This window comes from Boleophthalmus pectinirostris, unplaced genomic scaffold, assembly GCF_026225935.1.
Source record: "Boleophthalmus pectinirostris isolate CB_2022bp ecotype Guang Dong unplaced genomic scaffold, ASM2622593v1 HiC_scaffold_14, whole genome shotgun sequence".
In the NCBI taxonomy this organism is placed as follows: Eukaryota; Metazoa; Chordata; class Actinopteri; order Gobiiformes; family Gobiidae; genus Boleophthalmus; species Boleophthalmus pectinirostris.
The window spans coordinates 9,469,440-9,483,541 of NW_026571047.1; the positions used below are offsets into that span (position 1 = coordinate 9,469,440).

The following is a 14,102-nucleotide window of genomic DNA, read 5'->3' on the forward strand; positions in this document are numbered from 1 at the left end:
CTGTAGTGATACAAGTCTGTATGCTTATGTCAGTGCCTGTAAGATTGAGTTCATGTCATTTCAACAAAATGTCTTTTGTTGTTGGCTAAAATAAACTATACTTAAGCATGGGAAATTATTTGGGTTTTGTGTGTGACATGCAGTCTCAAAAACAACCACTAGATGTAGCTATTGACTATAATGAGTTCTTTCATTCTTGTGAATAAATGTGATTAGTCATGTGTGCAGTAATGTCTGCAGCGAGCTGCTCTCGCACTCTTGTGGTAAACAGTAGAAAAAGGCCAGTGCCGGTCAGCGTGCCTCAGATCCATTAGAAGATGAAGTCATAGCAATGCTAACTGTAAGAGACAGCACAGAGACCGAGGTTAATGTTTCCAGACACACATACCACAGACAGACAGACATAGAGGCTCATGGGAAAACACCTGTCTACAGACTGGTTCTTTATGCACACCATTACTACAGTAAAATATATGTATATACTGACAAGTAAAAGACATTAGCTTATTCATGGGTTTCAGATTATTGATTCCTTCCTGATTTGAAGGCTTTTGTGAGGACCTTTCCCTATTCAAGAGATGTAATATTTTAATTTATTTGTGTTAACAATGGAGGAATGTTGCCATGCCAAATCCTTCAACTCAGAAAGGAATCCTTATGCCTAAATAACTCTGTAATTTTCCTACAAGGAAAATGGTAATTGCCCATTTCTGAATATTATATAATAATTTAGACAATATGCAAGATTAAACGTCAAACCTTGTTCCTACTTATAAGAGAATATTAGACAGAGATCAAAACTACATAGCCTCGGTTTCACAAAGAATCCTGCCATTTGTCTGTACTCTAAAGGGTTTAGACACAGAATCTCTTTGAACTGAGGCTCACTTTAGTCAGGTGTTTCAGGAAAAATAGACCGAAACTATAAAGAAAATTATGTACAATGCACTCTTCTGTTGTAGCTGATCTAGTCAAATCCCTCTCTTCATTTACAGTAGCGTGTCCTGTTTGCTCTAACAGGTTTTGATTTTATAAGATGACTACCGCTGGATCTATAAATTCAATCAGGTTTGAATAGTCAGTCTGCCCACCCATCGTGATCCTCGCCTGTACATCTTTGGAGACTCAGAGTGAATCAATAAATAATGCTAAGTCAACAGTGGCACCTCAGCAGCCCCCCACATGTGTGTTTTAGCACAGTTCACCCCTTCCATATCAAAGATTCATCAGCTTCATATCAATAATTTATAAGGTTTTCCAAACACACAGGGCACAGAAGCATCTCTACCATGGTTCACTGTCTGTGTCACCATCCGACCTCTTGACCAAACAGTAAACACCATTATAGGAACCAAAACAGTTTTCAATGGACTCTGGTGTGATGACATTTACAAAGCAAAGCAATGAAGCCAGATAAAGCAACAATAGTAGAACACTGGGTTTTGTTTGTAAATTATTTGTACTGTGTTATATAAAGACAAAAATTATGAACTGTGTTATTGGCAAAATGTCTTTATTCAATAAGTGGTCCCAACAGCAAACGAGTCACAAAATTATGTAACAGGTACAGAATATTGTATATTGGTGTATCTATAATTGTGTTTGAGTGCACCTAGTAGATTACTATAGTTAATAATGCATGGTATAGAATATATAGAAACCTCAAATATAGTCAGTCAGAAATGGAAATTGGAACTGATTTCGTTACTACCAGATTTCACATTGACACTACATGTGTGGCAGGTGGTTTAAATTCCTTTAAAAATCTAATCAAACAAAAAAAACACCTGCATGTTCTGGCCTGATAAAATTTCAAAATCAGGAGAAACTAATTTGAATACAGGAACTTTGAAAAGTTAGACAGGTGGAAGCTATAAGCTTAAAACCATATTGTTTTTATTTCTTTGTTGTGAGTGGTTTACCATTGGCCATGTTTAGTTTGGGCCTAGTGCTGTGGGAGCAGCCCATAATCCTGGAGGACACACCTGTAGAGAACAGTATAAAGACACATGACGTGTGTGCAGTGTCTCTGCTCCTGCTGTTACTGTGGACCACACTGAAGTTCACAATGTCTTAGCCCAGTGTCTGAGGCAGACAGGTGCTGTCTCTCAGCAGATGGGGCTGTGGCTTCAAAGGCGTTATCCAACATGAGCTCAACCACACTCTGGGCTTCTAGTACGAGCAGACCAGGAGTGACCATGACCAGTACGTCTGGATCAACTGGGCCAATATGGACCCTTCCATGGCCTATAACTTCTATAGATCTGACACCAACAACCAGGGCACGCCCTACGACTATGGCTCCATCACCCAGCACAGGCTCAGTCCCCTGGGACATCAAGAGAATCAACCTGCTCGACAGCTGCACTGCCTATGTGTAGTGATAGGGAAAATTGAAATTGAAAAAATAAAATAAACTTGTGCCATTGCTTTATGTACAATGTTGTGTGTGAGCAATAAACATAATTATATCTTACATAATTTCAACATTCTAATAATAATAATAATAGGCCTACAATACTATACTGTATAGTATACTGTATACTACTAAATCAGTTATTTTAAAATTTTAAATTTGTAAGTTTTAGGATTTCTATTTATTTAAACTGGTCTTGGACGTGACAAATACAGTAGAGATGACAGTTGATATGATGATATCATGGCCAACAAACACAAATAGAATCTAGCATCAAATCATTTTAACCTTGGTACTGGAATGAAAGTGTATAATGATAAGGGAACATTTTGGATAAATAATCTCATCCTGTTACAATAAAACTCCAAATAAATTATATTTCAAAACATTTTTGCCCCAAGTGAAATTCCTGTGAGAGGTTATAAAGTCCTTCAACCAATATAGTTTTTTTCTTTATTTATTCTTTTTCATTTTGGATGTGTTAGTATCATGACCATCATGAGCCTTGGATAGATGTTTTTCTTCTCCAAACTGAAAAAAGCATTATTGTGAATGGCTCCATCCAATGCACGTTTGTGTCAAATGGGAAACCCCTGAGGGAATTTTCATGATCCGGCGCATTTAGAATGGTTCATTAAATCAGCCCAGTTGCTTCTATGGAATTTCAAACAAAGATCCACCAGATCCAAATATGTCAGTCATGAGTCCAAAGAAATACATGTTGCTGTAAAATTTTGATTCTACATGGTCCCTTAGTATAATGTTAAAATGCTTTCTAGTCATTTAGAAGACATTTTATTATTCATCACTCGTGGACATATAATGCATTCTTGTGGCTTTAGATTATAAACATGCCTTTCACCAAGGCATTAGTATTTCAGATTTTCTAACTTAAAATAAAGAAAAAGACACTTTAATACAAAATCTCTGTTACAAATGACGTATAAGTAAATAGAAGAAGAGCCATCTGGTATCAAAGAATGATGAACAAATACATAAATGAATAATGCTACACTAATAAGAGCATTTGTCATCAACACAATAAGGTGACAAAAGTGTTCAGAATGAGTTCGATGATGGTTAGGGACACTAAGAAACTTTTCTGGGAGAGGGTCATCCACCTTCTTGCTTCCATGGAGATGTTATTTCTTTACCTGGAATGTTCCATAGTATGCCATTACACTTATTAATCTTTTCATTTATTATAGCTGTTTTATTACTCACATTTAGAAACATTTACATTTACGTAAAAAACTATGCATTGCCACAAATCTAACGTGTAATTTGTTCTGATCTTCATGGAGATATACGACTTTAATGCTATATATGAGCAAAACAACAGCATTTCCATAGAGGCAAGCATGTGGCAGACCCTCCACCAGAAATGTTATATAATGAACCTTTAAAAACTGTGTAGAAGTTCAGGTTTTGATCTATGGTACAACAATCTGTAGAAAATTCAGTGAGTAACCACAGAAGACAATATCATAAACAGGATTAAGTTAATAAACATGAATCAGGCAAAATACAACTCCTGGTATTTCGATGTGACGACAACTATAAAACATGGTTAACAGCTCAAATAGGTCATTTTTCCATAATACGTGTCCTTTAAGGTAGAAGGTAGTTGTTACAGCTAAACAAATCAAAGTAATTGTGGTTAAGAATCGGTCTGGGAGCTCACAATGCAGCAAAAGTAATATTATATTCTTCCAGCAGTCTAAACACTTATCCACTCTCGTCTCTTATTGCCACCATATTGTCTTTTCCTCTTTGATGTTATACCAGAGATAATGTTACCAGGCAAAACAGAGATGTTTGGATTTTAAATGAGAGGCGGCAGAGCACTGAACCACACCCGGCCTGAGGTGGTCACATGGCTCAGACCAAACACTGGCATCAAATTCACCTTATTACAGCCTTCATTTGGTTTGACTGACTGATGGTCTCCAATTTGTTTCTCTGTGCAGTCTCCAACAGTTTGGTCCTGTTTTCTTTGAGCTTTAACTAAGGAAAACTTCAAAGAGGATAAAGACTATTAAAAAGGGTGTATTATGCAAAATCGACTTTTTGGAGATTTCTACCAAAGTTTTATAGTAAGTGCATAATTTTGTGATCTCTCCTAGGCCTTATTCGAGCCCTCCTTGCAGTTAGCAGTACGATTCTGTCCAATGCTCAGCCCAGAGCCTACATCACCCATGCTCCTGTACAACAGCTGTCTATAAATATACAAAAGCATGACACAGAACAATACACTACAACTTCACAAACCTGATGTGATGTGCTCTAGTTTCAATAACAGAATACTGATTGTGTTGTGAGCACTCTGAAGGGGGAGTGTCTGAAAACTGAAACTTATTTAATACATGAATACGTTGTTTTTGGCAAATACACAATTTTTAGAACAATAAAAGTAACATGATTATCTAAATATGTGTTAAATATGTGTTAACAGTTAATACCCCATAGAAGTGTGATAATACACTCTCACTAATCACGTACACAGTGTCTGCGTACATTGGTGTATGAGTGTGTGTGTGTGAGAATGGTGAGTGGTTCTTTGATGTAAAGAGCTTGGAAAAGTGGAAAAATGCTATATAAATATGTGATTTACCATTTACCAAAGTAGTCCATATTGGCCACCATAAGGAGACTAGTTTGAAATAAATCATAACTTAACATAATCATAAAGGAAGTTTCAAGCCCACATGAAACATAAAAATTAAAGCCACTAAGCCTGTCACAATAATTTCTATATCATTTTATCGTTTTTTGTTGTCTGTTTGAGCTGTAGAGAATTGAGCAATTAACATCTAGGACTCTCTGATGTTATACTAATGATTTTTATTTTTTTTATTATATACTGTATTTACTTTAAAAATCCTTATCCTGCTTTAGGGTTACTGTGCCTGTGGTAGAGTATATTCAAAACTATCATCTATTCTTTTACACAAAAATATTGACAGAACAAAAAATCAAGACTGTATGTCCTTCCATTTTATCCTTTGGCTCCTCTGGCTCACAGTCGTTTTTCCTGTATATAATTTTTTCCTCCACAACATCCGCTTTTTCTTGCCAGATAGAAATTAAACTGGAGATTGGGTTTCTTTATGGTCTCCGTGCACTGCTCCTCCACCGGCTCCCTGTAGCGTGACCCCTATCTCTGCTTCTGTCACCATCATTTTGGCTGTGAACGAGCTCCGCAGCCTCGCGTATCGGTGCGTACATGTGCGGGTGCAATAGGGGCTGCCGTGCGCATGGTTCGACCCCCTCCTCCTCCTGCTCCTCTTCCTCCTCTCTCACAGTGTAATAGGAGCAGCTGTGGTTGACATGGGGCCCGCTCTGATTCAATTGCAGCGTAGGACTTAGGGCTATTATCCTGGGTACATGGAGGGAGGAGGGCCGGGCGCACAGCTGTTCCACCAACGACAGGTCTCATTCGTGCTGCTCAGAGACGGGAATACTGGCTTCAAGAGGAATATAACACAGGATATTGCAAAATATAAAAAAAAGGGTGAATGTTATGATTGCAGTGGATTAGATTAATTTATAGGCTGTGTGATAAAAGAGAAGAAAAAATAAATCATGATTCTCTTTCGCTCACATTGATTGATCTATTTGATTTTATTTCTCCAGACTTAAAGGTGCACTGCGCAACTTTTATGGTGGACGGTCCGCTACTTACTTGTCTCCATGGAGATGCTAATGCTTTGCCTGGAATGTTCCAAAGTATGACATTAAGCATATCTATCTAGGATTTATTCATTAGGGGTGTTTTTATTAGAGCCATGTGCTGACCGCAGGACCCAACGCAAAACAGTTTGACATTTTGTAAGCTCATTGCGGGAGCGGGCAGGAGTGGGACTGTATAATGCTGGAGCGGGCAGGTGGGATGATAAACTGCAGTCCCGCAAACTAAATATGAGTGTAAAGTAAAATATACAAATGATTAATGTATGCCTGTTACACCTAAATTGTGCTGGATATTTTATTTGGCATTAATAAAAACATTTTAAGCAGCCTAAATTTGCGGACGTGGCCTAATCTTGCGCACATTTTAGACAATTCCTTTCCGCTTCTCCGTGTTTGATAGAGCTTAAGAAAGCGAACGTCCCCATCTTGCAGGACCTGCGGGCGAGAGCGGGACAAAATATCACAGATGTGGGCGGGAGCGGGAATGGAAGTTATAATTCTTTGCGGGCGCGGGCTGGAGCGGGACTGCACAATGTGGTAGCGGGCAAGAGCGAGACTGAAAATTCTGTCCCGCACAGACCTCTAGTTTCTATTGCTCAAAAACACAACCCCCGTGAACAGGGGTGACTCTCCACGCTCTCTGCACAAATCAATAACATTTCCATGGAAATGGTGGGCCCTTCTACACTGATTCATCAGCCGGTTTTACTTCGTTTCACTTCGTAGAAACCGTCTGACCTCGCAGTCTTAGATTTCGTTCGCTCGATGGTACCCGGGTACTTTTTATCCTTTAACCAATCACTGCTATTTGATCGTGGCGTATGTAATGCGCCGCTAACGGGGTTAATTGGTATATTAAGCTTTTCCCAAATCCCATAGGAAAAAGGACAATAAAGTCTTTCCCCTTTATGAAATTCACCAAATATTCTCTTTGTTCCGGCTTTAAATCCTCGAGCTCGGAATCATTGACAACTCTGAATATTTGAGTCTTCGCTGATTGGCTGGTGCCCGAACTTGCACTTCCGAGGTTTTTGCGAACTGTCTATTGTATTTTGATTCCTGACCTAGTTGCTGGAGTGAAATGAAAATGGGAATTACGTGGGACTAGGTGGCACCAGCCTGGCTTGGGCCCTCCACCTCCACCCTAGAAAGTGTTATGCAGTGCAGCTTTAAAATCACTGTCAATTAATACAAAAAAATAGCCCAATTTATTTCTTTCAAAACCAAACTCCAAACCACATGCGTTAACTGACAGAGGATCGGCTGTAGACCTCTCAATTAAAAAAGCCTAATCACTGACAATTAGACATGACTGAATCTTGAAGCTGATTCAAATTCTATTCATTGCCCTAATTTAAAGAATCAACACTTTTCAAGGGTTACAAAAATAAAGAAATAAGACATACAGTGAACATCAGGAAATAAAGTTGGTTTCAGGAAGCACTGACACTCCATAGGTCCAAAGGAGAAGGAGTTAATCGAGGGTTGCAAGGCTATAACTAATGAGCATAATGGCAAACACATTATCTATCTAACGATGCCATAATGAGCGGATGTGATGGACCGTGCAGCTGAAGTGAAAAATGTCTTTGAAACCAAGAGCGTATTATATTGACAATTTATTTAAACATTTATTGCTTTAATAAGTGCTGACACAAGTTGTTTTTATCCAATACTTTTGATGTGACGTCTCACCTAAAACGCCTTGTGGACTCTTCCAGTAAACACATGTGACTTGTAGTGATTTTTTTCTCAACGCAAACAGTGTATGTGGGAATGATACGCTCCTAGAATCAAATCACTCAAGCATCCACGCGTAACAGCTGATTAAAGGTACATCAAGCTCCCCACCCGTGACAGCCCTTTGTGCGACACGCCACTCTATGTGAACATGATCTATTCTGATGTCCGCTTCTTTTCTGGTTTTCTGCTCGGTGGTGCCACTGGAATGCCTGCTCCGTGTAATTACTACTTACTGTACTGGCTGGGATTTTCCACAACATCCTGAATCAAAGGCTGCATCATTTTTTATAGACAGTTTTGAGTAGCCATTAGTAGTCATTATGTGTATAGAAGCTCTAGAAATATTATGGAATATTTCAACCTGGCTTTCAGTGTTGTTTTAACGGGAAATGAGCAAGGCAAGCCATCCTAAATATGCCCAATGGCTAGAGCTGAACATAGGTTTAATAACATAATAAAACTACAGCTATAAATGCGATATTGTACGCATTTAGATGTATTTTAGTCTATTTACAAAGAAATCTTTATTTAATAGTGATAAAATAAATAATGCCTCCTGGAAAAGCTTTGTTTTATTTTCTGAATCTAATACAATAGTGAAATGAGACTCTGAAATCAACCAATGACAGCAAAATTGACATTGTGCTGTTTTAAAAAATAAACTGAAGGGTTGTCAAAAATATCAAAAATCCGATACTAATCAATTCTAAAATTAGTATTGATCCTAGATACTCATTTGTGTAGGTATAGTACTAAAAAAATTACATTTACAATATAGAAATGAACCTTTTCTGAACAGAACGATCTTTAGCGATCTTAGACCATAAAGAAACATAAATGGACAAATCAGGGTTTAGACAGATATAAGACCACATGGTAATATAAAAGAAAGTACTATGATTTAATGTTGAAAATCACATTCAGTTGTTTAAAGAAAGAAGAAAATATAATGTTTTTTTTATTATCACCATGGTATAGGAATCAGTATTGAGTATTGAGGCTATTCCTTAATCCGTGTATCATTCGTTCATTCGTTTTCCAATATAAAACAAAAATAAGGGAACAAAAAGACAACTGTTTTCTTCATTATTTGTCTCCAAAACGATAATGAAATAACGGACAACGATTTGTTTTTTTTTTTAGTTTTCGATTTTGTGTTTAAATGAATAAAGGCAAAACGGATAACAGCTGTGACTTAAACTGCGTTGCCGGACTGAACCAGGACTAAACCAGGACTAAAAAAGGTCTAAACCATTTTCAGTTCTGGTCTGGTCCCGGTCTCAGTCCGAGTCCTGTTCCCAGTCTCAGTCCTGGTCTGGTCCCGGACTTGGTTCAGTCCTGGTTCCGTCCGGCATCACAAGTCACGGAGACGGGAAATGTTATCCATTTTTTTCCATTATTCATTTAAACACAAAATCGAAAACTGAAAAAACGAATCATTTTTTCAGTTTTCATTTTTTTTATTTTTGGTTTTATTTTGACAAACGAATGAATGAAACACGGATTTTCCTTATTCCTTACACCTTACTCCCTTCCTTAATTATACCTTAATTCCTTACTTGCTTATATTCTAGTATCAAAAATTGAGTTTGAAATTTTGGTACTGTGTCAATAGTAGACTAAAAATCTGTAAATACTAGTAGCCAGGAGTACTACTATGCCTGCTTGAGCTGGTGGGAGTGGAGTGATTAGTAGAATGGGAGGAGACACAACAAAACCTTCTACAGCTTAATTACTGTGAGAGGGAGTGGACACCTGCTCCACGATCAACCCCCGTCTTGTGGTTTTACACTTCTCCCAACACTGGAAAAATCTTCGGGCTGGTGCTTTCCGGCCAAACCCACCCGTCCAACCAAAAAAAAAAAAAAAAAACCCTCCTCTCTCTTGCCTCCTCCCTCTCTCCGGATGTAGTAGTATGAATAATGTAGCAGGGAGGGGCACGCGTGATACACCACCCCCCTACTCACTGGCTCGCACAACCCCCGAGCTGCCGGCCGCACTGCAGAAGGTCAGAGGAGAAGAAGAAGAAGAGGAGGAGAAGGAGCGGAGGAGTGGAGAGACAGAGGGTGGGGTGCCTGGATGGATATCATGTTGAGAGGGGAGCGCGCGGACGAGTTATGACAGCCATGCTAAGTCCAAAGATCAGACAGACCCGCCGAGGTAAGACTCCAATCATGTCTGACAGCAGTACTACTTGAAATATATTGGTAAAGGTATTAGGTTAGTGATCTAATTCTGTAACTTACTTCTTAAAGCACTTTCAACTCGCTCGGGGAATATGAGTCGTTATAGTGTTTGGAGAAGTTGCTATAGTTTCAACCTTTTACTAGTTTTACTATAACATGTATTTCTGTAATGTCTAGTACTTTCAGACACAATTTGTATTAAGAAATGTGAATAACGAGGCAGAGTAGTAGAGGTAGTCAAATTAAAATAACAATAATTTCTCCAAAAATCTTCATTCTTAATATATTGTATAATTTCAGTTCATTTTAGTTAATTAAAATGATTAAAGACACATTTAACTTTACCTAATGGATGTTTTTTTATGAATGAATTTATAGCAGTATGTTAGAAATTATATGAAAACACTTATATTTTAACTGTTTTCAACAATGTGTGATGATTCTTGTAATTTTTTTGAATTTGTGTCCTGGTTTGGCCTTGGATATTTTCAGACAATTGACTATGTAAGTTTGTACTTGCTTTACTCGTCATACTGACATGGGGAACCTTGCATACAGCGTAGTAAATTGAGTGATTCGTAGCCCTCTTGTATACCGCAGTCACGTATTTTTGAATGAGCCCGGCCCACGCAGGAAAGCCTCCCTCCTCTCAATACAAACGTATTAGCATTCTACTACAGCTGGCTGACTGGGCTGTAGTGGATTCTATTAGGGGCGACTCTAGTGTCTGTATCTGCTGCTGCGTGGAGAAGACATGGATTAATCATATGGCTGTGTGTGCTCTTTCCACTGGCACTAATCTCTGTTACTGCAATTATACAGAGGGATCTGATTAGGCTGAAATGAATAGGCTTTGAGAAGTGGAAATGCTCGGGTCAGGGTGTGTGAAATTGGCAGCAAAGTGGATTAATATGTGTATTTATGAAAACAGCTGTTGAATTTAAAGTGTTTTTTTTGACAACAGAGTCCTTTTTTTCATCTAGCATTGGTTTTGTTTGATCATAATCTTAAGAGGAGGTGACTGACAATGGTTTTGATTTCTTGATAATAACTTCCAACTATTTTGAGCAATTAAAGGTGCACTGTGTAACTTTTCTGATGGAGGGAGCGCCACCTTAGCCAGATTCATCAGCTGGTTTCGAAAAACCGTCTGACCTCGCAATGTTAGGATTCGTTCGCTCGACAGTTTTTCATTTAACCAATCGCTGCTATTTGGTCATGACATATGTAACTGGTATATTAAGCTTTTCCCAAATCCCATAGGAAGAAGGGCAATAATGTCTTCCCCCTTGATAAAATTCACCAAACATTCTCTTTGTTCTGGCTTTAAATCTTCGATCTCGGGAATCGTTGCCAATACTGAATGTATGGCTCTTCTCTGATTGGCTGGTGCCCGAACTCGCACTTCCGGGGTTTTTGCAAACCATCTAGTGTATTCTGATTCCTGACCTAGTCGCTGGAGAAAAATGAAGCCTGGCTTGTGCCACCTGCTTGCTTTGTCTGAAATGTTCCACAGTATTAAACATAGCTATGTCCATGAAGAAAAGCAGTTGATGCTACCAGCTCAAGTTACATGTCAGATCTGCGGAGAGGTGACAAGGAATGCATACTAATACTGGTATTGAATATCAGCGCTTAGAAAATTAGCTGGATCAAGTATTGGTTCTATGATATTGGTTCGGCTAATACTCTGGTTGGGCCTTTTATTTAATGTAATAAAAGTATTTACTGGCAAATGTTATCCAAGAATGTTTCATAGTCTGTGAATTTTAATTTATACAACATAACAATTCAATATAACAGCGAATACATTTTGTCCTTGGCTGTGTTTTGATAATATCAAGTATTGAGAGATGTCAAAAGCCAGAGTATCAATATCGGAACTAAAAAGGAAAGGCTGAACTGGTGACTATCAAGACAGAGGATTTCTTTTCTTTCTTTTTTTTTAAAGTTGCTATAAGGTTTCATGTACTACAGTATTTTCTTTAGTAGCAAAAATGTACCACAAATGTTTCTCTTGAACTTTAGTTTAGGCATTTCCCATGGCTACAAATGTGATGAGCTAAAAGATAACATTTGTATAATACATGTCTTTATGATGAAATTGAAAAATGCAGTTTAATGCTATGAATCGAGTTACACTATTCATCCCCTCTGAACCATATATAACTGGCTTTAGGTGTGAAAATTGTGATCTGAAGAACGCTTGTTATGTATTTGTGTTGATGTCCTAATAAGCTAACACAGTGCAAATTGAAGAGCTTATATGTCGCTCTACATGAGAGGCATTCCCCACATAGCAGGGGTAGATTGGCGCTTCTTGCTGACGGCATCACATTTGTTGCGTGGAGGAGCCGGTGAATAAATGGCTGTGTGACAGATGTGGCAGTGTAGGACATAGTGAGCACAGGGTCAGCAGGGGTCACAGGAAGGACACTTAAATATGATTGGTGATGTTTTAGGGGCCATCCAGTGCACGAGATTAAAGTCTGGAACCCCCCTCCTATTCTAACGTGACAGGCCACATGTATCAATTTATCTAAAACTGTGCATGTATTGCGTTTTGTTAAAAGATAATATCTACAGATCAAGTGAATGTCCTAAATGTATTCATAGTCAAAAACCTGTGGCAATCCTAGTGGGTGGTGTGCAGCAGGACGCTTGTCCTAAATGGCTAATTAGCATGAGCTCCAAGATAGCCAAGAAACACAATGATCGTTTCCATTCATACATCATGCACATTGATTTCAGCAGGGAAATGAACATTAACACTATGAGATTTATAATTACACCAAAACGTATTAAATATTTAACTCTAAGTACATGATATTAATATTTAACTCGAAGAACATTAATTGCTGGGTTTTAGATGACATCACAACATTCTATAGGCCAATTATATTTAATACAGATGGACAACAGCTAAAATAAATATTGTTAAAATGATGAAATTTCTGTTGTTTTACAGTGAGTTCGTAGCTCTAGTTCCTAAAAGAAATGATCAGGTTCTACATTTGTGAATTCACCTTTTGAATATTTAATGGTTAAGTACAATGAAATCAATAGTGGAAACTGCCCTTTTGCCCCCCATCTGGGATTATGACATCATCACATTCTAGAACCTGAAAACCACCAATTCTGCCATTTCAGAGTATGAGAGCTTTAATTACAAATAAAAATAAATTCTAATTAATTCTAAATAGTAAAAAAAAGTATTCTGCTTTAAAAAAAAGACCATGTAAAAACTTAATTCCTAATGAAATGATGATTCCGAATGAAACCTAATTCCGAAGTAAGTGGATGATTTATTCAGATTTTAAAGCCAAATTAATTTATTTCTCGATTATGTAAACGTTTATTCTTCTTAAAAACAATTCCGTCGTGCTCGTTGGGTCGCCCTTCTGATGCGATCCTGATGATCCAGCTCCACCAGTTCTGGCTTCCGACTTTTATCCACATCTCTTTGGATTTGCGAGCGGGATGCGGGAGTGGGCTGAGGTAGACCAGCTGATGACTCATTTTGTTTTCTTCCTCCCTTCTCCAACACTCTTCTTTTCTCCTCCTCAGCTGACATACAGAAAGTGTGATGATAGAATTCTCGAGCTGCTGCTTCATTATCATTGGAACGACTGCGAAAAAAGTTTGGATCATGTTTGTGTCCGTGGCGTAACGACAATCCGAGATGACAAAAAAGCCGTTCGCAGCTGAAGTGAGTTTTCTTCGGATAGACATAAATGCATTCATGTCCCTGTCCAATCAGAACCCTTCCCGACCCCCAGACCTTGAGTGGAATTAAAAAAAGGCGAGTTAACGCGTTTTCTATGTAAACGTCAATTTGGAATTATTATTTCCATGTAAACTCGAAGGAGAATATTTTAATTCAGAACTATTTAATTCAGAACGATTAAAGCGGAATTAAAAAACATCATGTAAACGTGGCCAATTATATTTTTAGTTCTGGAAAATCTGGTAATCTGATAATTAAACTGTCTATGCGCATGGTTGGACTTATCCCAAGCATGTGTCACTAAATATAATAATCTCTTATGACCGTATAGTACAAG

At 38.1% G+C, this 14,102-nt stretch overlaps 1 protein-coding gene across 1 annotated transcript in view; it reads left to right on the forward strand.

Moving 5' to 3' along the window:
- The first annotated feature begins 2,230 nt into the window (after positions 1 to 2,230).
- Positions 2,231 to 14,102, forward strand: part of si:dkey-191m6.4 (rho GTPase-activating protein 22) — a 50,573-nt gene continuing 38,701 nt past the window's right edge. The window contains exon 1 of the mRNA XM_020924395.1: positions 2,231 to 2,375. Within this exon, the coding sequence (XP_020780054.1) occupies positions 2,231 to 2,375 (145 nt within the window). The remainder of the gene's footprint in view (positions 2,376 to 14,102) is intronic.